The sequence below is a fragment of the Rhinoderma darwinii genome, chromosome 6, assembly GCF_050947455.1.
Source record: "Rhinoderma darwinii isolate aRhiDar2 chromosome 6, aRhiDar2.hap1, whole genome shotgun sequence".
NCBI lineage: Eukaryota > Metazoa > Chordata > Amphibia > Anura > Rhinodermatidae > Rhinoderma > Rhinoderma darwinii.
The window spans coordinates 139,986,137-140,011,994 of NC_134692.1; the positions used below are offsets into that span (position 1 = coordinate 139,986,137).

General features: G+C 45.1%; 1 protein-coding gene across 8 annotated transcripts in view; it reads right to left on the minus strand.

Moving 5' to 3' along the window:
* Window positions 1-1,178: 1,178 nt before the first annotated feature.
* Window positions 1,179-25,858, minus strand: part of MPRIP (myosin phosphatase Rho interacting protein) — a 93,615-nt gene continuing 68,935 nt past the window's right edge. For 2 of the 8 annotated variants that reach the window (XM_075830667.1, XM_075830673.1), the window contains exons 8-24: window positions 25,592-25,727; window positions 24,849-24,953; window positions 23,989-24,045; window positions 21,929-21,997; window positions 21,759-21,848; window positions 21,216-21,325; window positions 18,941-19,511; window positions 18,665-18,781; window positions 13,935-17,429; window positions 11,771-11,918; window positions 11,521-11,638; window positions 11,213-11,372; window positions 11,007-11,117; window positions 10,625-10,711; window positions 10,314-10,476; window positions 9,826-9,911; window positions 1,179-6,527 (exon numbers count right to left, since the gene is read on the minus strand). In XM_075830667.1, coding sequence (XP_075686782.1) covers window positions 6,456-6,527; window positions 9,826-9,911; window positions 10,314-10,476; window positions 10,625-10,711; window positions 11,007-11,117; window positions 11,213-11,372; window positions 11,521-11,638; window positions 11,771-11,918; window positions 13,935-17,429; window positions 18,665-18,781; window positions 18,941-19,511; window positions 21,216-21,325; window positions 21,759-21,848; window positions 21,929-21,997; window positions 23,989-24,045; window positions 24,849-24,953; window positions 25,592-25,727 — 5,695 coding nt within the window. In that variant the 3' untranslated portion in view covers window positions 1,179-6,455. Of the gene's footprint in view, window positions 6,528-8,781; window positions 8,844-9,032; window positions 9,081-9,825; window positions 9,912-10,313; window positions 10,477-10,624; window positions 10,712-11,006; window positions 11,118-11,212; window positions 11,373-11,520; window positions 11,639-11,770; window positions 11,919-13,934; window positions 17,430-18,664; window positions 18,782-18,940; window positions 19,512-20,954; window positions 20,994-21,215; window positions 21,326-21,758; window positions 21,849-21,928; window positions 21,998-23,988; window positions 24,046-24,848; window positions 24,954-25,591; window positions 25,728-25,858 lie in introns of all 8 variants that reach the window. The other 6 variants (XM_075830671.1, XM_075830668.1, XM_075830669.1 and 3 more) reach the window with 6 other exon arrangements.

Below are 25,858 nucleotides of genomic sequence, written 5' to 3' on the forward strand. Positions count from 1 at the left end.
CACACAGTTTTTTGACATTTCAATGGGAGGCGGAGGTGTTTTTTTTCCCGCGAGCGGAAAAAAACGGCTCACGGGAAAAAGGAGGGACACGCCCTATCTTTGGGCGTTTACGCCTCTGACCTCCCATTGACATCAAAGGGAGGCAGAGAAAGCGTATTTTGCGGCATTTATGGCCGCAGGCGAAAATCTGCCTCAACTCCACAAACGAAATTGAGGCAGATTTTCTGCCTGCAAAAACCTCAGTGTGAACCCAGCCTTAAACTATTCCACAGTACATCTCATAAAACGACATGCTTTATTTTAGTTTATTTTATCATAAAGCTGCAATGCATCGCATCTACCCTAACACTTTACCTGTTACACCTCCCCCTCCTTTGACTAGCTGCTAAGGGAGATGATATGAGGGTTACAGCTTTGAAAACCATAAGGCTGGGTTTAGGGCCTGTTCACATTACGGTTGCCCTTCCATTGAGGGGGGGGGGGGGGGGGTTCCATTGGATTAACCCCTCAATGGAAAGGCAAACCAAAGTTTCCGTTTCCTTCACCATTGATATCAATGGTGATGGAAACGTTGCTAAAGGTTCAGTGCGCTATTAATTCGGTCAAAATCCACGGAACCCGGTCACAATGGTGACAAACGGAAACCATTAGCAACGTTTCCATCACCATTGAGTTCAATGATGAGGGAAACGGAAGCTTAGGTTTCGGTTTGCCTTTCCATCCAGGGGTTAACCCAACGGAGCTCCTGAGCGGAAAGGAACGGTGATGTGAACATAGCCTTACACTGCGTTTTTGATTGATAAACTCCCATTTCTCTTAATGAGTTAAACTACCAAAACAAAAAAACCGCAGTGTGAAAAGCTGGCCTTACACGTTAAACGTACGCCGGCCAAACCTGTCAGGGGAGAGTAGGGTCTTCTTGGCGACTTTCTCCCTATTGAAAACATGCACGCTTGGCAGAGCTGCCATTTGTATGGAGAAGTCAGGAATAGCAGTCGGTCGAACAATCGGCTGACCGCTATCTATAGTGTATGGCAGCTTTATGGTGCTCTGATACGGGTGTCACTTCTTCCACATAGATGTAGAGGAATAAAGCAGGGGGGTAGAGTTATCTACATTTGGAGATCGTTCCCATCCATCCACTGCTCAACTAATAGACAGAACACTCAGACAGCGTGTAAAGGGTGGTGCAAAAATAGTTTATTACGATATAGTTTATGTAAAGTTAAGTAATAATATTTACAAAATAAAAATGATCAGCTACATCCACAGGAACCTAGCGAGTCGCACGCATCCGGCGGGAAGAAATAACGTGACCGAAGTGAGTTGCAGGGAACAGGTAAATTGAAGAATGAACTTAAAAGGGAACCTGTCACCAGCATTTCACCTATTGAGCTCTACTCACCCCTCGCTGGCTGCTACTGTCAAAAGCTCATTGGCGTTCTACCCTCTCCTAAAGTCCTCTGACTGTAAATAACGGTCCGCAAACATTTTGCAGCTTTTATGGGAATAATCCAGTTTTTATGCCCGCCTACCGCCAAAAACTGGCCCACCCTGAATGCTGTCAATCAAAAGTAAGGAGGCGGGGTTAACCAGAAAGGCTTGAGGAACGAAGATATTACTTTTATGCTCATTAGCATACGGCGCGGGAACACTAAATAACTGATTTCTAAATGTACAGCGCCGACTTATGTAAAAATGATTTTTCACCCACTTCCACCAGGTATTGCTGGTTAAATAGATGGAATGCTAGTGACAGGTTTCCTTTAAAATATTACCACAAAAAGGAAGAAAAAATATGAAAGCATTCATACTATATGTTGTACTGAGAGACATATTAATGTAGTTTTAAGCCCATTTGCTGCCTGCAATAAACCCTGCAGCCCTGATGTACACACGGGGGCCAACCAGAGGTAAAGAGTTTACTGAACCATAAGATGCAGCGCAGGGCGTCATAAAAAAACAATTAAAAAGTTAAAGTAATTTTGAGACTGACAGATCGATATACGTCCAGACAGTAGAACTAGGTCTCTCTGGTATCCCTGTCTTTTCTGGAGTTGGGTTGTTTCTTGCATATTTTATTGGGCTGTCCAGTGAGCGCCCCCTAGGGGGTGCACATGGTGTGGCCAAGGCAGATGGTAGAAGTTGGGGAGGGGCTGTATATAATCAAAGATAGGCTAGAATCACACATGCAGTTTGAGCCAAAGCTAGAAACGGATCCACAAGGAATTAAATGTACAAGTCCCTTGTTTATACTTCCCTTCTTTTTGGATCCACTCCCGGCTCGGACTCCAAAAACCGCATGTGTAATTCCAGCCTTAGGCTCAAGCATCCCGCGGCACTACAGCTGCGGCGTCACGTACGGACAGAAACTGCTTTAACGTTAAGGTCATCCGCAGCTCTAGTGTCAGCGGCCGCCGGCCCGCTACGTCAGTGCTACAAATGTCAATGACTGATGGTGCTGGAGACGTCAGGAAGTGCAATTCACTACCATCTGATCCTCAAGGGCCCTTCACATTACCAGCTGTAGAACCACATTGGGATGTTGAATTATTTGGGACAAACCAAAAAAAAAACAACGTAATAATCATGAAACAAAATATCCTACAGTAACAAATTGTGGACGAACCAAAGGAGCAGGTGAGGTCCTATTATATAGTATTAATACCACAATTTTGTAGGTTCAAAAATCTTTTGGTTAGATGTTGTTCTACGGCAGAACAGTGCATAAGGTTCGTAGCGGCACCTACACCCTTTCAGTGCCAGAACCAGTTACAATGAAGAGCACTGGCCACAAAGGAGCCGAAACAGTCATGAACCAAGTTACAGGACAAGAAAAAAAAAAAGTGTGAGTGTTATTTACATATTACACAAAACATTATCTCCTCTTAAAAATCGATGCTGCCGAAACCCACAGGCGACAGAAGACTCAGTTCACTTCAGCAGCCGGCACCTGTTACCCCCGAGAAGGGGACACAGGCGCTCACTTGGAGGAATGTGGAATACTGGTCAGAGGCCGGCTGTACAATCCTCTACAACGTATATTTATATATATATATTACACGGGACAGAAAAATGCAGGACTCACATTCGGTGAGGTTCTAAAACATTATCAAAACTTTAGAGGGTCATTTAACTCCAAATGTTACACTCAATCCACAAGATTCAAAGAAGAAAAAAAGAAAATAAAACATCTGGGATTTAAGATTAAAAACACAAGTCGGACACAAACCTCACTATCTCTGGAATTAAGAAATATGTACAAAGTATGTTCTGAATACTATACAGGTTTTCTTAAATTATCTGGCATTTAAAACAGACAAGTGATTTATCGGTGGGACCTGCGCATGCACTAACTCTACCCTTGCTGGGGTCCCATGGTCTGCCATCTGCAGGAGAAGACGCTGAATCGCAAAAAAAAACTAAATACATTACGACCATATACATACTAGCACATGACAGGATTGAACCCGCTACCCCTCAAACTCTCCTTTAAAAGAAAAAAAATGTGTGTAAACTTGGTATACAGAGAAGCAACTGACTCAATACTCCAGGTTTTGCAGCGACTTTTCTCCACGGCCTTCTAAATTACTTGTAGGATATCGCGAGATGCGCATAGTCTGGGGTGATCATAAATCAGTCCGATATTTGCCCATTTCTACGCTGGGTATCGATAAATCATGGCACCGGTGACCTAGGTTACGCTGAAATACCAGGACATATTCTAGATGATGCTATAATACTGAAGAGGCTGCTAAAGGATCACTGAGGAAAGGCACAAGTCATCAGTTCAATATCCTGCAAATCTGGGGGTCATAAATAGGATAAATGGGCCAATAACATGTCATCAGGTGGAGATTCTGATATCCAGGGGCAGGACATGGAAGAGAAATAATTCTCTTGTGGAGACTTGTACAAGTGAATGGAAACCTATTGAAGAAAGTAGAAAAGAAAAACAACTGATCTACAAGGTCGCATGGTCATTGTTGGTGGCATTATTGATTTTGGAGACTAAACTAACCCTATAAATGGGATGCAAGGTATTATTCTGAAGACGCCCTCATTGACATTTGCAGTATTAAATGGATATTTTTTTAAGCCGTTTGCCATCTGATGTCACTTTTTTCTGCAGTGACAACAACTAGACACAAGGTGGCGCTGGCGGCACAGCAATTGACATTTTTGTGACGACAACATAAAAATTTGGAAGTAAAAACACAGGACCATTTCCAAAGCCTCGCTACAATAAGCCCTCATAGCTACTTCTATAAAATGTTACCTCATGGTGACTCACCCACCTATGAGAAAAATACAGCAAAAAATATTTCTGTAGCAAAACAGCTGCCATGACATGAAAGTTCCATAATGAAGTAATAATAACAGACTACACAGCACAAACCGTAAGGATTTTTTTTTTCTCCGATCTGCGGCTCGACTACTAACCCCCATAGTGGTCAGCTCCTCTCTGCCTCCTCAACCATCGGCCTACATACGATCACAGGACTGCACATAACAATGACACGCCGGTCACTTACTTTGAGCCTCAATTCATCCATTCGCAGCCCCTCAGACACTCGGCTGGGTTGAAAAACACAACATTCCCTTCAAAGGGAACGGCCGGTGGATAATGAACCCTATGAGTGCCGGAGGAGACCCTCCTATTCTTAGGAGGCTGTAGACGAGGATACAATGTTCTATCCTCTCAGCAAGCCTCTAACAAACATATTTTCCAATGCGAAAGAAAATACAACATTCCGAAAAACAACCACGTACGCAAAAAAAACATAACAAACCTTCTCGAATATAATTAAAGTCACTTTACGACGCCAGGAGCAGGTCAATGACATCATCACATACTTCCAAAGTCATTTCACCTACCAAGTCCTCCTAGGAGCCAAACCCAGACACTAGAGGGCACTTCGGGAAAAGCCTTTACCTGCCTTCAACGGTGTCAGTCCACACTGCTACCTTATCAGCAAGTGTTCAACCCCTTTCATAGGCTGGACCGGTGATCCTGAGAGTAAGCCCTATTAATTGACCAAGAATCAATGATATTTTCCTAGTGAATGGATAGGCTGCATTTTCACTAATATTACTTGGGCCCATGAAATGCATTGTGATACCACTGCTTCTTGGTGAATGGATAGGCTACGTTCCCATGAAAATTGGTTCAGCCCAAAATGGAGCTAAGGAAACCGTAATAAAGCTCCAGTTTGTAGCCACTTCCTAATATGTTATCGGACACACCGTGCTAAGCTGCGTGAGCGTCCTTATAAACACCACACAGGAGGAAAAGTAAAAGCCATGCACTTGGAGGAATCCACATAAGACATAACATTAAGTTGTTGCATAATATACTACCTAAAGTGGCTTCAATGCAGGCAACGGCCCTCGTAACCTCACAAAATTATCAGTCATGTCCAGTTTTAGGATTACACCAGATGCTACATTAAAGCAGCAGGTTTTCAAGATTCCCTTAAAAGGGAGAAACAACGTTGAATAGAAAAAGAAAGTTCAAAGCGTTAAAAACTGAAATGGTACAATGGTCTGGAACAGCCGGCAGAATATCCCTATAATACAGAAAGCTATATTTGTGATTGATATCGTACTGACCGGCTGAGGAGAGACGACTAAAAGTGCAAGTCTTTATTCATTCTCAAAAATTTAGGAAACATCAGATACTACTAAAAAAAAAAAAAATGACCTCAATTGTGGAGACATGTTACTGGCCCAACCACCTGTCGGCAGGATACAGACCCCACGTTCGGCAGGGACAAGACACTAATGAGACTGCGTTATCAGTACAGCAAACATGGCTGCCTGGGCGGTGTTATGTCCGCCGTCAAAGAGGGCAAGCGGAGGAAAGGAGACCACCCGGAAACTACCGCATCAGGCATAGGACATCCACCAGATCTGAATATCGGACGGAGAGTCGTTTTGCAGTTCGCATCCTGTACACATATTTTACACACACAAACATCTATAAATAACTACATACACTGGGGAGAGAGTGAGGGGCTTTGTGCCGATTGTACTCGGGCAGGTAGCCCTGTCACATTTCCCTGTCCGCGATCATCTCTTCTGCAGACAGCAGCGTCTATCACACTATGGGCCCAGCACGAGGCCCGAAGGTCCAATGTCACACCTGATAGCTTATTGATCGGCAGCGCTGCCTTAATACTGACAATTCTCAATGAGAGTTAAAGCTCTGACAAGATGATGAAGGCGAGTTAATGTGCCCTAATCCGAGAGGGGGAGAGGGTTAGGGAAAGACATTGAGCTGGAGAGGTACCCACAGGAATTAACCATTTCAACACCTGAATGGTCTTGCACATTTCAAAGACCCACGTGACATGCAAAAGAGCTGCACATCAGAGTCCCCTGAGGCCCGTTGGATCCGTGGCGGTGCAGGTCCGCTCCACATCCGATGGAGACGCAGCAGAAATTGGGAGATGTTAGTGTTTCTTGTAGTCCTGGGATTCGAAGATTTTAAGGCGCTCCTGGACTGTCAGCCCCTCCTTCAGGCTCTGCGATGGGGAAAAGAGAAAAGACGGCAAATGTTAAGACAAGGACGTGACGACAGGGCACAAGTGCCAGTGGAGAAGCGCACACACGACACGGGAGGAGATTAGTTCTGCATGCTGAAGGGTGACAGGGGTGTCTTGGTAGAAGTCACACATGACAGATGGATGTGAGGAAAATGAGTGCAAATACCATACGTGAAGAGAGACCAGAACCGTGGGCCCCAATACAGGGTTAAGGGGGAATTACGCTATTAGTGTTAAAGGGTTTGGTCCTGAATCTGTTCTTGAGCTGGGTTATAGGTTCATGCTGAAAAAAGAGAATTAAAAGGTCCGTTGTGCCTCATAATAAATCTCTTAAAATGAAGGTTTCATTATCACACGCCCCTGCCGGGCCGTCTGAGGGGCCATCATCGGATGAAAAGAGTAAACCTAGGGAATTCGCAGCAGGATCTGTCTTCATAGTTGAAAACAAAGCGCACCGCACACTAAACGTCACATAGTCCATTGTCCCATCAGTCATCAAATTTTCCAAGCAAGGTTTTATAAACACACAAGTATGAAAGTCTGAGTACAAGTCCTATTGGGGGGTATTACCTTGGTTAAAGGAGTCGTCTCAGACATGGGTGGCAAATAGTTCGGATCTGAGTGATGTGTCCCTAGTCAATCGCCAGAATGAAGTGGTGCTAGGAAAGCCTCGTGCCACTTCATGAATGGACGGCCATGTGGCTAATCAGAAAAAGCAGAGCCGCCAGGAAGCAAAGTGGCACGAGGATTATCTAGCGACATTGCCACTTTGTTCTATCGATCGGATTGATGTTGTATTTTGGCATTACTAGAAACAAATAATTCAGACTTCAAGCTTCATCTTTAATGGCTAACTGGGTTAAAAATGCAAGAATCTGAAAACTTATTTGAACTTCTCTCTGATCTCGCATCTCCGTGCCACCCTCTGCTGGTTCAGTGTATGTACAGAGGATGTTCTGTTGCATTGCATTGTGGGAGATGTACAGCATACTGCCATATACTACCGTATAGCAATCGGACAGGGGAAAAAATCAACAAGATCAAAATACAACTCCCAGAAAGCAACGCAGCAGAGTTCCAGTGTTTTGTAAAAGGTGCGTCTGTATGAATATTAGGGAGATGTCCCCGCATTCTGAGCAGGACACAGGACATGAACAGGACGTCCATGGGCACAAAGAGTATGAAGACCCCGGGACTCACAGACTTATGTCAAACACAACGAGTCCAGAACAAAACACATCACAATGTTCATACGTGGTAAACCCTCAGGGGGAGTTCACACCGAGTTTTTTGACACGGAAACCGCGCCAAAAACCGGACGAAAATGCCTCCCATTGATTTCAATGGCAGACGGAGGTGGGTTTTTTCCCACGAGCGGAAAAACCGGCTAGCGGAAAAAAGGGACATGCGCTATCTTCGGGCGTTTACGCCTCTGACCTCCCATTGACATCAATGGGAGGCAGAGAAAGCGTATTTCGCTGCATTTTATGCCCGCGGCGCTCAATGGCCGCGGGCGAAAAACGCAGCGAAAATAGTCGTGCGGGCAGAGCAAAATCTGCCCCAAAATTCCAAACGGAATTTTGAGGCAGATTTTCCTCCTGCAAAAAACTCAGTGTGAACCCGGCCTTATGCCCCCTGCACACGGTCGTAACCGTGTGTACGGTCCGTCATTACGGCACGGACGAGCCGCGGACTGTCACCCGCGGGCCGTGCTCCGGCTATAAAGTATAGAAGCGCGGTCTGTAAATGGAAAAAATTGGACACGTCCTATTTTTTGCGGGTCATTTCGACGGCCTGGACACTCACCCATAAATATACGGTTAGGTGTCCGTGGCCCATGGAAAGGAATGGAGCAGTATTTTTATCTGCCATTACGGATAAAGATTACGGTCGTGTGTATGAGGCCTAGGAGTATAGCGGAAATCTGAAAGTGTCGGGTTCTGCTCGGAAGGGCTTCAGTACAATCTGTAGCATGCAAGGTCAGTTTCTGTGTATGTAATAATAGCGGCCATTCAATGGTTAATGTTCAGCCAATCCAATAAAACCGTAGCTAACCTAAGCCTAATACATAGAGTTTAACATGGAGCATTCTGGGAAATGCGCCATCATTTTCTGGGGTGCTCGGTGTTGACACAATGAAGATTACAGCTGTGAGAGGAACGGGCCGGCGGTGGCACTCAGGATGGAGAGAAAAGTGGTGCATGCAGAGCTCGGTGGCCGTGTTTTTACCTACATGTCAGGGTACCGGGTACGTGGAACTTTTCAGTTATCCCATGAGACCTGCTCAATTACGGACTTCCATGGACAAAGGGACACACAGACACAGACAGACAAAGAAAGCGCATGAATCCCATGTGACAGTGCTCAAACCCCTTCCCATCACCCCTGACCATGTAAACACTGGGGAGGGGAGGGGGATGTCTGTGATATCATGCAGGGACCCTGCACGGACATAGGCTAACCAGTGAGATGAAGACCACTCACATATACTTACTAACAGGCAGACAATTATGATCTATACGGTGTGACCAACTAGGGAGATAAAATCACAAGGATCAGGTGGGATAAAGGGGTGACGTTTGGGGTTTTGAAAAACAAGTTACAATACAAGTCATTTATAAACGTATGGCGACTTGACCATACGAGGGGTCAAATAATATTGTATTTTTTGGGACAGCACAATAATCCGGACATAAATATTGCTAAAAACCGGAGTATATATTTGGAGGAAATCTGTCCGGCAGAGAGACTTTATGCATTACGGAAGTCTGCCTGATCGCCGGTATCGGAGTGCTAGGCACAAACCCGGACTACTTAACAAAACTACGTAGGGTCGAATTAAAGAGGTTCTCCCATAAAATTATAGCGAAAGCGGTGGTATAAAGTCACGCCAAGTCTTTATCCCTTCTCTACCCTCAGCTCAGTCACAAACTCGCTAGGACAGACTGGTTGCTAGGGAGACACTGCCTTACAAGCCCATTTAAAAGGTTGTTAGGCAAGGCATCCCTAGCAACCAGACATGACTGAGCTCAAGGATTGGGACAGCGGGGGAGGCGAGAACCAGCTTGGCTGCAGTCACACTGTCATTCTCTGTCTCAGCCTGTGGTATTTAGCAGATTTTTTTTCTAAAATATAGTTTGGGTGGAGAACCTCTTAAAATCTTTGATACTAAATGTTCTTTAGATTCTATCAGACGGACTTCAATATTTCTTGAAATCGGTTAGGGCGACAGATTCCTTTTCAGATTTTATTCCCTGAAGTACGAGACCCGGCATACCTTGGACCTGATGTTCCGCAGCTGTCTGTTGATGGTCGACCTGTCATTCTTCAGGAAATCCGGGTTACTCTTAGATTTCATGATATCTGTGGAGCGGAGGGAACAGTTAGAAAGTCGACTTCCTGTGAATCATTTTATCCCACACGACGATGACCTACAGCGACAATCTATCATCCGCTTTGACGCAGCGTCCATTTTTGTCTGTATTTTTGTTAGGAAGCTACGGCGTTACTGACAGGTCAGGAACAAGGACGAATATTTATCTCGCAATGCTTAAAGCGAAAGCCTCCGATGTTTGTAGAAAATGGATATACTTCATACTTTGATGTGACGAATAAATTCCTAATTAAAAATTTTAGAAATCGGTCACGTGGGTGTATTTGAGCCTCTATGGTTTGCAGATCATTAAAAATAAAGAAAAAAAACAAAAGACGATGAGTAAAAAAAACACTGACTAACGCAGGACATTACTGTGTTTTACTCCTCACCGTATCCAGACACCGATGCGTTCTCAGGGGATTTTTCCCCCAACATTTCGGTGGCTGTTTTCAGCTGCTCCTTTAACCGGCTGACGTCACACTCGGCCTTGGCCTTCACGTTGCTCAGCTCAGAGTAGATGTCCTTGTATTTATCGCTGGCGTATTTCTTATCCTTTTGGTGAGAAGAGAATAATATGAGCTTCACATAGGGGGTTAGAGCAGCCGTTACAGGACAGCTCGACGGCTTTCATTGGGAGCAGGTTGTAAAGGGTTGCATAGGATTCAAGACATAACCCTAGGGGTGCATGCCACTCTCTTACCCTAAGAGCGGTCTGCAGCTCATCCTTCAGAGAGCTGATCTCTTGCTTCTGGTATTGGATCTCAGACTCCTTCACACGTAACAGGACCTGCGAAACACAACAGACCATAAGAACAGAAGCAGATACACCCAATTGTATGCAGATCATGTAAAATACAATCCTTATTAACATGAGACTGTACAATCTATACAGATGAGCCACCGAGAAGATTTACTATGAGGGAGATCTTTCATGGTGGGTACACGATCTCTGGATATTGTATGTATTTGCTGTAGGTAGTGTACAGTTTCGGCTTTTATTGCTCGCAACGTGCCGGAGTATCCAGAATGTAAATGCCAGCCATGTCTGTGCAGAGCTTAGTATACCCGGTAGAGGATTTTACCTCCAACTCATAGACATCCTTCCCCTGGGTGAGGGGAGATACATCCCCTCCGTCTCCAGTGACCAGGTTTCGAAGCCGCGTGATCTCACTGGCCAGACGATTATTTAACTCCTGTAACAACGAAAACAATGAGATATGGAAACCGATGAAATGCTCAGAAATGCGCGGCTCAAAACGAAGAGGCGGCAGCGACATTAAACATTCACCTGGTTGTGGGCGTTCAGCTCCTGGTTCTCTCTCTGACACTGGCGTAGAGCTTGGCGTTCTGCCTCGAGGGCCTGAGCAAGGTGGGCATTCTCGAGACATTTCTGAGAATATTGCTCGGAGAGGACTTCCAACTCCCTCTGCACAGACTGCAACTCCTCCCTGGAAGAAGAACCACGTGAACCTCAATGGTAGTCGTTAAAAATACATGCCCAACGCAATACAAATACCAACTGCAGTCCATATCTCAGCCCGGAGAAAAAGATAAAGCACCCCAACAGTCGCCTGGAGCTTCAGGGCGAGAACTTACAAGTACTGCCTCCGCAATGACTCCACGTCCGCATTGATGCTACTGACTTGAGAGCGGTGGGATTTCTCCAGCTCCCTTTCGAGTTCCTCGCGGTGCGCATTTTTCATTGCTTCAATGGCTGCAAGGGTGAAACGAAAAACGGACGCGTTAAAGGTGGACGCAGAAGAAAAGCTGGTTGAACGAAGAGGCGCTTTTGGTAGAGTAGTCGGAACCTGATCCACTAACTAATAGTTTATATAGAGCATCAGACCTGATATGGTGGCCGCAGTCTCCTCTGCTAATAGACGCTCCTTCTCATCCCGCAACTTCTCAAGCTCCCGATGGTGCTGTCTTAGAAGGTCCTCAATCTTTTTTTGATGGGTTTCCTCCATGGCGGCAAATCCTCGTTCACAGGTCGCCTGTAGATGATAAAGACTTTTAAAGTAACGCTAGAACGAGGGTCATTGAAGAAACCAAAGTATAACGGGAAGACAGAGTGATGATATGAATGGATTAACCCGTGGCGGAGACTAAAGGCCGCAAAATCTGGTGACGGGCAACCACCCAAAGATGACCACAGATATTACAGGAAAGTCTCCCGATTGTGCCAGCTCAAGTACATATCGGGTTGTAGTCTTTTACGCCAAGCCTATGCCGCTCTACATAAAAAGGTTCAACTGTAATAGTGTGTGTTTAGGGACATATGACAAGAAAAAAGGACCGCAATTGGCCGAGAAAAAGGAACCTTGTCAACGTCTACAGATATCTACACTGCGCCAACCACGGGAACGAATATTCAGGTAAACAACTTTGCCCGATAGTGGTCCTAAATAACTTACTATGGCAGACTCTCTTCTATGGGCTACGGGTGGCCCAACACGTAATGGAGTGACTAAAAAGAAAACAAGGTAGAAACCCAGAATGATGAGGGGGTTTTAGTCAGAAGTTAATGTTATTTTGAGAGAATTTTTTGAGATTTCATCAAAGTCCGGGATTACTTTAGCTAATTAGAGGGAAAGAAAGGACTCGACTGCAGAACAAAAGGGGCGATGTGATAGACCGGACTCGGGAAATCTTTGTGGTTTCGGACTAATTATGGGATAATGAGCCGGGTGGGAGTTGTCGTCGTTCTCATACATTTTTTGCTCCTGGTATTCACAAAACCTTCTAGCCATTTATGTTGCAGTCAGATAAAGGATAAAACAGGCTAATCAGGCATAAAACAACGCTAATTATTCAATGAGAAACTTTAAAGAGCTGTGAAAAACAACATGAAACGTTTTCCGGAGGACATCAGGAAGTGGGAAATCACAGCGGAGAAAAAGGCTTCATCCTTTAACGTATGCCACCATACAGCGCCCACGTAACCCTGCCACATGATCATGGTCAATCTAGTGAACACACTCCAGTCCCATACAGTGCTCAAATAGTGATATATAGTTACTAAATAATACCGCAGTGGCCCCAGGTTTAGACCATGGTAGGTGAGAGATCACCCATACCCGATCATTGGCCCATGTAAACATGGCAGCAATCAGCGAATGAGCCAATGATTGTTCGTTGGCTGATCAAATCTTTGTGCTGCCATAAAAATGATTGTCGGCAGGACGTCTACCTACGTAAACAGGGGCTGTACTGCCGACAATATACAATCTGTATGGAGACGAATGATCGTATTAATAATCCCATACTCCTGATCATTGCTCAACAATTACAGCATGTCGATCAGTGATCGGCGTTTGTTACCGGGCAAAAAATATCCCCGTGTAAAACCCCCTTAAAACATACTCTATGGTTGGGTGTAGATTAGGACTATTTACCAAAAGCCTAAATGGTCTACAAGGGTAACCAATTCCTTCTTGGATGTCAAAGGGTAAATAAACTTTCAAACTTCTGACATGTCAAGTTTTGATTGGTGGGTCCGAGCACTGAGACCCCTGACCAATCACTAAAACAAAGCGTCAGAAGGTCTCGTGTGAGCCACTTAGTTTCTGTTCAGCTTTTTCCGGAAAGCCGATGTATCGGAGTACGGGCTCATAGACTTTCTATTGGGCCCGTACTCCGCGACATTGATTTCCAGAAAAAGCCGAACAGAAACAAAGCGGCTGAGTGCTCACACTAGCGCTTCTGCCGCTTCGTTTTAGGGATTGGTGGGGGTCTCAGTGCTCAGAGCCCACCAATCAGAACATCGGACATGTCAGAAGTTTGTTGAACGTTTAGTTACCCTTTAACAGCGATCAGAGAATTTAGATTTTTTTAATAATTAAGAACAGAAGCTCAAAAGCATTCTTGAATACAAGAAGCCGACTAACGTAATAGAATATGAAAGGGCCACAGAGGTTTGGTTTAGGGCATCACCAGTCACTCCATGAACTTAAAAACAGCAATAATGAGATGATAGTAAAATAAGACTTAATAATGTAATCTGACAAGACCTTCAGGTTCTCAAAGTCTGCTTGGTATTTCTCCTTTATGGAGGACGTATTGCCTTCCGGATGCCTCTGTTCAAGTTCCTCTCTCATCAGGTCCATCTGGGCTTCAAGTTCTAAAATTCGACCTTTCAGAACATTCATGGAGTCCACATCACCAACTGTGTCTTGATCAGAAGCGATACTGCGAGTGGTGGAGTCCACTGGCGATGGGGTATAGGGGTGATCCCTATGATAGCTGTCAAGTGTATCCTGGAGCTGTTGGATGCTTTGTGTATATCGATCCTCCAACGTCTTCATTTCATGTCGGTGAATGATTTGGAGCTCCTGAATCTGCTCTCGAAACTGAGTCTCTAAACGCTTTATTTTCTCCCAATGAAACCTCTCGGCTTCTTCCCTTTCGTACTCGGAGGCTTGAAGTTTCTTATCCACCTCTAGCTGTTGCGATTTCAAAGTGTACTCCTTTTCTATCCAGCTTTCCCTCATGTTCTGCATCTCATTCTTGTATTCACTATTGAGCTGTGACACGGTTTCTTTGAATTTAGCTTCGGCCTCTCCGAGGAATTTTTCGGTATCTTCGGCCTGACTGTTTACAGCAGCAGCTGCGTTCCTCTCCCTCTCCGACACTTCTGACAGTTCACTTTGCTTCTGCTGAAGTATCTCCTGGTAGTCTCGATGCACCTTGGACAAAGCTTCAGAGTGAGCCGAGCTCAAAGCCTTGATACTCCTCCTCAACTCTCTCTGATATTCAAGCCGTGCTTTACAAGCGACATAAAAGATTTGGGCCTGTAGAACAGCATCTTGTACCAGTAACGGTGGCGAACCGCTAGACTGTCCACAGCTGGAGATCTGTTGGGTGGTTTGCAGTAGGCTACGAATGGCTCCTTGACCATCGTCGTGCGACATCGACTTCAGGGCGCAGGAGATTTTCTTTAGTTCATCTGCATTTTCTTTTAAATGTAGAGAAAGGTCTTCTAAACGCGCTATACTGGGGTCCTCCGAGCTATACAGTTCAGAGTCAACCACGTGGTGGTGTCTGAACGTCTGAGACCCAGATGGCTTTGTCCCTTCGTCCTCCACAGATAACCCTTCAAGTGCAGCTTCTGCTTTCTTAAGATTGGCTTCCAGAGTCTTGGATTTCTGGATAGCCAGGACAAGCTCTGCTTTGAGCAGAGTATTGTCTGTCAAGGTTTGGAGAAGATCAGAACTTGAACTTAATTCGGACTCCTTAGGAGCTCCCATCCCTTCATTCCCCACAATGGCTTTTCCAAGCTGATCAACCCTGTCCCAGAAATCCCTCTCTAGCTTGACTTTCCTTGCAAACATTTCTACAAGATAATCGGTGGAACAATCGGCTTGGTGCTCACCTTCTGGCACCTGTAGACTCGTTTCAGAGGTTTTTTTTAAGGATTCTACCATTCTATACATTAACTGAGCCTGGAAATTTATTTTTTCCGAAAGTCTATGGATCGGATCCTGAGGCTGCAGCACAGATTCTACTTGGGAACCCTGATCTAGACTTTGGGGATCTGATGAATCGTTCAGAGCTTTTAGTAAAGAATTAATTCTGTCTGACAGACCACCCTTAATGCTGGACAATGAGTAAGAACTTGGGTGTGATTCGTCGACACCATGTAGTTCCTTCAGTAGATTACTACAGGCTTCTAAACCACATGCAATTTCTCTTTTAGTCATCTCCGATTGGCAACTCCATTTTTCTTTTTGCATCTCTTCTATCTGTCTAGCCATAGTGTTGACCTGACTTATACTAGCTTGGAGCTGCTCCCCAAGACTAGCCTCAGCCTTTGCCCACTGATTGTGTAGAGCCAAAAGGGTCTCCTGATGAACGGTCTTTTCATTTTCCAGCTTTTGGGTCAGGTATTTCAGATTTTCCTCTGTAAGATAGAGCTTACTTTCTAGAGAATGGATAACAGACAAACAACTATCCGAGTCATTCGCTCCAGAAGAATCATCTGGAACAGTAATTTCAGGCAAGTTCCTTCCTTCAGAGAAAGATTGATCAAGGTTTGTATCAGGAGGAGGACTACTTGTCCAGGTTCTCTCAGTGCCATCAAGATGAGCATATCTCTGACACTGAATACTGGAAAATCGTATCCGCTGTCTTTTTGCTCCTGTGTCTTGTTCTTTTTCGGTTGAGTAGGAGACATTTGTGTCAACAGAGGCCAGTGGCACATCATGGCCAATGTCCATGACACCATCTCTTCCTAACACTTCACCAAAAACATCCCCACCTTCAGCCTGTAGACCCTGTTCCATATCTGAAATTCTTTGTTTCGCAGTCTCTAATTGAAGGTAAACGGACTCCATTTCTTTTGCTTGAGAGTCCGAACATGGCCCACCCCAGCTTTTCAATGCCTCTTCCTTGGCTTTCAGTTTCGCCTCCGTATCTTCCAGACTGCTCCCCAGAGCCGCCATCTTAATAAGCGCTTCATTAATATCCTGATCTTTTTTTTCCATAAGCCTCCCGTGAGCCTCATAGACGGTTTTCATTTCTTCCTCTTTGACTCGGAGACTCTCTTGAACCTTCACAATAGCCTCGGTTGATTTCTCCAATGATCTCTTCAACTGGTTGTACTCCATTTCTTGAACCTCGAGTCGGTCTTGTAAACTGGAGATGTCCGAGTCTGAACCGGCAATCTGCTGGACCATTTCTTGACACGTGGTTTGAAGCTGGTCCCGTTCTAACTCTAGATCTTTAATACATTCTTTCAATCTCTGAATATTGGCGTCCCGCCCCACCAGCTGTTCTTCCAGGTGGTGAACGAATACGCTGGCTTCGGCGCTATGATTGAGCTTCTCTTTCTGTAAAACCTCCATCATCTGGTCTTTCTCTTGCAGCTTTTCTTCGTATTCCACAAGACGATTTTCTGTGTCTTTCAAGTTGAGGATCAATAATTGCTTCTCCTTCTCATAGTTGTCTAGCAACTCCTCATAATTCATCTGAAGTCTTTCTTCGGTTAAGATCTGAGCTTGTTCGCTCACATCCAGATGATCCTGCAGGCTCGCCAGCTTGTCTTGAAACCTTCGGGCTTCTTTTTGATAGTCCTTCTGCAGAGCTTGTTGCATTTCAAGCTCCCGAATTTCTTGCCTTTTCTCCAAAAGCAACGACTCTACTTCTTTGAGCTTCTGCTGGCAGACCTTAAGCTGGGAGCTTAGTGCCGCTTCACTATTTTTCCATTCTTCCAGCATTTCACAAGCTTTTTCCTTTTCCAACTTTAGGTCTCCTTTTAGCTTGGCCAGAGCTTGCTCCTTAATGGAAAGCTCAGTAGATGCGCTGCCAAGACGGGCTTGAAGATTCATAATCTCCGCCTCGTGATGTCTGATGGTATCTTTGGCTTCCCCATAACTGTGTTTGACGCTCTGTAGTTGATGGTTGAGCATCTCCTGACGCTTACGTTGCGCCTCGAGCTCGTTCTGAAGGTCTTCATTGACTTTATGGAGTCTCTGCCAGGCATCCGATGACGGATCTGCCAATTCAGTCTTAAAAAAATTGATTAAACATGGATATTAGGAACACTCTCATTTGACAAGGCTGAGTGTCACACCTCTGGTCAGAATGGACCATAATATAACTCCTTGCCTCGTTTTGCAGCATTTTTGCGAGGCATTTTTACTTTCAGGCTGGTTCAGATTGGCTGGAAATTTTGTTGAACATAAAAAAACAAAAACAAAAAAAGGACACAAAATTCTAAAAGGGGAGGCGGAGAAAAATTAATATGAATCTAGTGGAAGGCAGAGAGGGGGGAAATAAAAGGGGGCATAAGGGGGGTGGTAGCAGAGCTAAGAAGAGCGGCTTATTGATCAGTATTGTTTTTTTTAACACAAAAACAATTGTTTTCTTAGCAAAATCACATGGAGCTAATAAGAAATGAATGTCCTCCTATAGCATGCAAAGTAGGGAACAAAAAAGAAGTAAAAATCAAGATACAGTAAATAAGATTTGATTTTTTTTTTTATTGCAAGAATTTTAAATACTCTTGAAATTGCTACCCTAAAAACACAAAACATAAGAAGCAAATCAAATTAATCAGGATTAGAAAAGTAAAAAAAACAAAGAAGGCTAAAACGGAGATTTCAGAGCGGAGGGAGAGCAAATAATAGAAGGTTATGAGAAGCATGCGGACGAACAAAAATAATACAGCACGGGAACAGACGGAAGCCGGAAAATTTAGCCTCAACTGCTGAACCTTTTATACGCTGGTAGGAAAAGCCCACAGATGTGACACTCAGTGAAATATTAGATGTACACCATGCTTTAAAAATGACACCATGCAGTACAAGCCACCAAGAGGTTAGTGAGAAGACCCCTCTGCCCTAATTCTAGGCATAGCGAGAAGATGAACTCAGAGATGCTTTTAGGTTTGCGGATGTTGAAATGCAGTAAATAACAGAGGGGAGATGCTTTTAAATCCTTCACTTCTTCTAAATGTGCACTAGTTATAGAGACCGCGATGGAAAGAAGTCACAACAGACGATAGAAACAATGGCGTTCAGCTTGTCTGTGGAAAAATATGACATTTTGGCCGGAACGGCAGCGATCCTAATAAAGATTTTTAAATTTGATCACATAGGACGGAGAAGAAGCAAGCTGAAAACCACTGGAATATATGTTTGAGAAGAGCATGCATAGCTATGTATAATGTTCTAATACTACACGGGTAAACCTGTCCTGTTCTGCAGTGGCCATGAACAGGTTTAGGAGGTGCCCCGGGTACCTGTAAGACGTAGCCATCTCTGGCGTTTTGTTGTTGCCCCAAGGCCTCCTTCAGTCGTTGTTGCAGAACCAGGTTTTCTGCCAGGAGATCAGACACGTCTTTCTGGGACTGCTCCAGCTGGACCATGGGCGGGAAAACAAAAAAGGGACAGAAAATTCCAATTGGTTTTGCGTGTCTCTCGATCCTGTAGCAAATTCTCGATCTCTACACAAGTCACAGCAGGACCTTGTATGTACGAGCTTGTGTCACTGATCTAATGAGAACTTTGCTTATTACCTGCTTTTCCAAGAGGACTGTGATGTCTTCCGTGGTGCGTTTCGGGGAAGCATTGGATAAAGGCAGAGGAGCAATGGGTATTTGTTTTTCTTCCCTTAGTGGAGTGGTTTCTACTTGTTGCCAGCGCTGCTCAATTTCCACTACAACATTTGGTCTCCCGTCAATGGAATCTGAAGATGCCGGTCCTTTGTCCACCTCCATGCAAGAAGTTTCTTCACCTGTCGACTCCTCCACGGAGTCCGAGCTCTCAAACCTTTTCCTGCGTTCTTCTCTCCTCCGCGCTCGCTCCCTTTCCAGATCCCCTAGATCGTTCCTCGATTCGGTGGTGTCATAGCAAGAAACAGACTTGGTGACCTCCGCTGCTTGAGCCCGCTCCTGAGCCAGCGCTTGTTGGATGGGTCGGAACTCTGCCCAGTCGAAGGTTTTGGAACGTCCTTCTCTTCTTCTCTCCCGTGCCCGGCTCCTCTTCTGCTCTCCATCCGCATCCGAGTGCTCCGAATCCTGCTTTTCACTTTGAACGGAGCTGGAGACGAACGCAGATGCCGTTTTACTCTTCTCCTCGGGCAAAGAGCTGGTGGTAAAAATAAACACATGGAGGTTAAACAGACAGAAGTTCTTATTGTGCGAGTTGATTCTGGACCTAACTCACCGGCTGGGACAGGGAAGGTGTAAGCAGGCAGTATATACATTTATAATAGATCTATTAAGGAGGAAATGTACAGGAACAATTGAAATATTCGAAAGAAGAGTTCCTTTAAGTAAGAAATGAAAGTCATAACAGAGGGCATAGTATAAAGGAAAAGAGGGCTCCGCAGAGAAGATCGAGGTGCAAAAATAAACGCGGTTAAATTAGAGGAAAAAGTTAATTGCCCTGAAATACAAGTCCATTACCTTTATGAAACCAAGTTCTTGTGTGCGTTTCTGCACCGCCTTCCCTTCACGCTTCCGCTATGAGAAATTGTTCCCTTTCTGACCAATGGGTTTCCACCAGATTATGCTCAATCAAAGACTCACCTTGAGGAACGAAAGGTTCCCCATAAATAAAAAGCGTGCCCGTTCCAGATTGACAAATGCGTGGCTTTTCTTGTAGAACCGTCTTGTTTTTAAGACTTGGGGATCCTAGGGGTCTCGCTTATGGCTTTCTGGTGAATGGACAGCCGGCATTTACATGAACTTCTATTTAACCTATAAAACGTCCATCTCCACTGGATCTTACTAGCAGTTTGCTTCAATGGAGCGGTGTTCACGGGGGCAATGAACAGATCCGATGCCATCTCCACAAACTAGAAGTTTCCCATGCAGAACCCATCTGTCCGTATCGCCCATGCCAAAATGAGATTTTATTAGCAGGATTTCACACGCAGCGTTTTATGGAAAAAGGACTACAGTTTTTTTTTTGCCAAAACAATGAGTGGATTGCAAAAGGAATGGGAAATATAAAGCAAGGACTTTACTGCTTCTTCCTGCTGGATCCATTTCTGGCTTTGGCTGAAAAAGCTGCATCAAAAACTGCAGTGTGTGAAACCACCCTAAGAGTGAAAGATTGGGATAAAATAAAAAGCACACCTCATGCATGCCCGGAAAAGATGGGCGAGTCGCCTGAAAACAATGAGCTCTATTATGTCTCCGATACTTGTGCTGCATGAGTGTGGCAGAGCGGGCAGATCATTAATGCCATGCCAGGATGTGGTGACATTGCATACAAGCGTCAAGCGTGAACTGCCCACCAGTTTCTGTGCATTATTTTATGGTGTAGGAACGTCACCTTATCTCCATTCAATTTATCCATTTTCTTCGCAGAGTGGAGGCAGCCATCATGGCGGCTCATTAGTGAGCTTCATGGGGAACAAATCAGAAGCACAAAATGCCACACATGGCGGTCTCCACTGGGCGCAGGTCACTCGGCGAACGCGGCTTCGAGAGAACTTTGGGTCATGGAAAGCATAGCATGCAGTGAACCACAACGAATACAAACCACAAGACGTTTATACAGGAGAGAACACAGCTTTCCAACCTGGGCTTCAGCACAGACAGTTTCAGAGAGAAGCTTTTCCTGGGGTTTGCATGGAAATTAAAGAGATGGCGAAATGAGAAAAGGAAGAGGGGAAGGGGCCGGAAAAAGAAGAAGATGAAGTCGGGATACGAAAGGTTTATTTATAGAAAAATAATTGAGCGTGGAGTCGATGAGCCGGAGGTTTACTCAGCTGGTTTTTAAAAGTTTCGTTGACGTGATTGAATTTAAGCAGAAGCGGATCAGCGTATCGGAGGTCCTCACCTGGTGACGTCAGGGGCGGTGTTGGGTCGCACATGTTTCATGATGGTCTGAATCCAGTTCCGCCGAATGCCGGAGGTCATCGCAGAGAGAGTGAACTCCCCTTCTTTTGTCTGGACAAATCAAAAAGGGTCTGATTAAGTGGGAGATATACATTGAAGGGCGATCGTTTTATCAAATTTCTATGAGATTATAGAAGAATTGGGTCATCACAGAGATTATCCTACATTTTGGAAAATCTCTTTGCGACGTTGAGCCCTTCAGACTGACGGAGGTGCTTACTATCCACCTACATGGCTTGATCCTCACAGTGTTCCCAACACGGCATAACCACGGTAACACTATGTGGAAAACGGTAACCCTGCATAAATCAGCACTTGTATAATCCATTACTACGACATATCGTTACAGACTCCAGAAAATGACGGGAACGAGGATACTACAAGCAAGGCCGGAATCCTACATACAACAATCTCTGGTTGACATCTGAAACTTCTGACACCATCGAGATCAAACAAACGTGTACTAAAAGCAATAGTGTCTTACGTGAATCTGAAACCCATAATTTCTCTGGACCGGGTATTCAGTGACGTCGTAACAGGTGGACAGATCGATTTCCCCATCCAAGTCCGCAGCCTGAGGGAAAGGACAGAGGAAAGACTAAGTGACTGAACGACAAAGTGGTGCCGAGAGGAGATGGTTGGCTTCACACTCACCTCTTCCGCCACAGAGTCTCTGTAGTATCTCAGGTTCTGGTCAGTCAGCACAAACCAATGCTTCTTCCACTGAAACACACAACATGTTATTAGCATGCAAAGCACTCGCCAGCGATGGAAGAATGTCAGCTCCGTGTTCCTACTTTTCCATCACGTTTGCAAGAACCCGGTCAATCCTAATAAGCCGTAAAACATGGGTACTACCTGCCTTGACCACCAGATGGCACTGCGGCATTCTCCGAAGCCGTACAAGAGCTATTCACGTAGAATATAGATATTGCTCTATACACGCATATTATTAGTGTGTTGGGTAGGCATCAAGAATCATAGCTGTCCACTCTACGTAATACACAACCGAGAAAGAAAATACTTCCGGCTTCATTACTAAAGGCTAGCCAACAGTATAGCTCTATGTGATTAAAGGCCCTTAAGACCCGCGTGTAGCGGGGAAGGCATAATGGCGAGGTAATATAGACCTGCTGTTTTATCTGTGGCTATTTTTCACTGGATTTATCAAGCAAAGCGTGATCAGATCGTGATTTGTAAAGACACGGATCATTTTATATGGAAGGAAAGTAGTTTATAGAGTTCTATACGTTTCCTAACCAGTGAATAGCATTAGGGAACGAGACAAACCATCTGCACGCGCCATTAAGAGTTCAGCTCTAAAACTAAGACGTGGGAGGGTTTACGTCAGGCAAGAACACAGGTGACTGGAGCCAACAAAGGTGCGACCCTATTGTTTAATCTGCCCCTAAACGATGCAGAGAATCCCCCCAGACCGACGTGCACATCAGGATTTCATTTTATGGTGTCCATGGACAATGAGGCAGTAAGGACTGAATGAAAGAGAGGAAACGGAGGTAGGAGGATATCCACTAAAATAGAGCGTTATTTGTGCTCCCAGCAAATGTTAAATCCGTCTGACAGAGGCAGCGAATGTTGTAACCGGATCCCAGTAACCCGGCGTCCCAGGGGGGCCCCAGCTGGCAGCTGTAAGAAGGTCATGATGTAAGTAACTTCCCCTACTGCCTGCGCTTGTAAACACGGAGTCTGCATAGCTTCCAGATCGCATCACAACAAGTACAACCTCGAGCCCCGGGCAGCACATGGGCAGAGCCCACAACGTCTGAGGGCACTGCCATTACCACACAAGACCCAAACACAGGCAGCCGTCCCAAGCTATGAGGTATTATCATGCTGGGCACGGGCTGGTAGAGAAGACCACAGTTATTCTAGTGTTGGGGGGGTCAGTGCCCACCATCAGTCGACGTCTGCCAGCTGGGAATCCTGGTGAAGGGACAGCTGTAAATGATCAGTAACAACAGGAAGGCCAAACTTCCAGCTAAAAGTATAAACAAGGGACTTATAAGCCTCGACAAAGGGTCAGCAAAGACGCAGAGAGTTTTTTTTTTTCTCGTTCCAAGAAACGTTCCAAATCCAAAAAGACGGAAATTATCATATATATATATGGTCTATAATCAGGTCTCCGTGAGATATTCAGAACGAGACACTAGAATAGGAGACGTACAGATTATTAGCACTAACGTTCGCGTGGTAAAAAAAATTTTGTCCAGAGGTCAGGAATGACAGGTCTGCCGCCATAGACGTGCAGACGGCACAAACACTCATTTGATTCACTGGATGAATTATTTGTGCTCTGTTCACGTTCTCGTGGTGTGCGCGCTGGGAAAGATCCCGTCGCATACGCCCAATGTAGTCATAGGAGGCCAAAAGACTGTCCTTTTGGTCTCCGTTGAGGGTTGGTGTACCCTTTTTTGTTTTATTTACCTGCATAGGAAAGCAGCGGGCCAGCGCTAAACACCATTTACCACTAGAGACCTCCGATGCTCCTCTGTGGGTTGCCAAGCATCCCCCCCCCCTCCTCGATTATCTTTTCCAACTCCGCTAGTTGTCAAAGTGTGGCGTCAGCAACACGGGATCTTACACTACGCCGCTGGTCTAATATGTACGTTCAGACGACCGTTACATCATTTTTATCGCCCGCTTGACTCCCCCTTCATTATGGATCCATCGGCGCTCACATTGTCAAAACTCACCTGCCCATCCTGATACTGCTTGGTCAACCAACCCTTCTTGAAGTTCAGCAGGTCAGGCTACGGAAAGAGATTTGTGGAAATTAATATACCAAGTGTGACCATTACAAGCAACGTTCTGCATGAAATACAATATCACGATCAGAGACCTTCTGAATTAATTTAAACAAACTTAAAAACATCCTATTAACAAGGAAACATTATTAGAATGATATTATAGGATTCAGTCTTAACGGAGGGGGAACCCGGGAATACCAGAGACTACGAACCTGATCCCTTCCAACCAGTTTCATGACTACGGTCCACACACGTACTCGGCTTCATATATATACACAAGGTAGTCACATGACTAGGACCCTAGAATAACCCTCCATCCAAAGATACCAAAATATATTAAGCATGGGAATATGGGGGGGGGGGGGTCGTCTGAGGGGAGTCTGTCAAATCGAAAAGGATCTTTTTCACCAACCATTAACCCTCAGCAAGGTTCTTTATTTAAATAGCGACAAGACTGAAATGCGTAGACGTTTTGATGGGCGCCTCGCGAGTGCAGCACGCCAGCTATTTGCGAGACACGGTCTTGATGGTATAAGCTAGACATGCCAAAGATATCTTTACATAAAGAAAAAAACAAAACACTTGTGGGAACAAAGAGCTCCTTCCACCGCGTACTCCATCGAATGGTAGCACAAGAAATCCATGTGACAGATGGAGAACAGCTGCAGTCAGACTGGATGTAGGGGCGGAGGCGTGAGAGGGCGTTGATGAACTTCTTGGGCGGGGGGGGGGGGGGGGGTGTTTGTAAACGGATGAGATCTGTAGGATACGGTCGCGCTGCACAGGAACGGTCTGCGTTTACTCACCGTCATGGAAGATTCTGTGGATCGGCGATCCAGGGACTTTGCCCTTCGGTAGTGTGACATAGAAGAAGCCGACACATCGGGAATAGAGGCGCCGCCGGTCTCGTCCTGATTAAAGAGGAACAAAGAAATAAGATTTGTGGAACGAAGGAAGAAGCCGGGAAAACAGGTCGAAGGCTTCTAAATAGCCATGTGCACTGCACCCTCTAAAAACAGGCATGGTGTAGAACAGCTTTAACAGGATATTCTAAGGGTCCTTTTTAGACGGCCCGATTTGGGCCATAAAAACGAGCGAACGACCAGACGGGTTGGCGATCGATCCTTTCACAAGGAGCAATGATCGATTATATATGGGGACGAGCGTTCGTTACAACCATAGTTCGTGCCCATACATTTCCATAGAATTTACACAGGGAGACGCGCTGCCGACTAGTGACCATTTTATTGGCCGCGTAAGCGAGCAGATCTGCCGATGAAGGAGCGTTTGCCTGATCTTTGTCCCGTGTAAAAGGGGCTAAAAGAACAAGCTGCATATATGAACACCAAGCCAATCTCCACTCACACGTGGTTGGTGGAAAGAGTAAATAATTTGCACGAAGTACAACTAGAAGACCACACACCCAAGGGACGAGCGGAGATGGAGGGCCGCATAAGTAAGGAGTTCTTGCTGAATGACATTTTGTTCATTGCAACTGAAATATTAGTTATATTAAGTTCCCAGGATGCATTTAAACCGCGCTCCTCACCTTTTTCCTCTGAAAGGTGCGTCTCTCACTGCGGCCCTGCCGGGCCTCGCTGCTGGGGGCGGTGGAACAGCTGGTCTCCATGTGCTCTGCCTTCTCGATGTCCAAAGCTTCAAACTTCTCAATGACCAGAGAACGCCTGAGAGTAACAAGAGGGGAAAAAGCAGGAGAGGATCTAAACAATCAAAATAGAAATAAAACAGGACAAATATATTGTAATAGACGAGAATATATAAAAACAGCGAACACTCCATATAAACCGCATAAAAG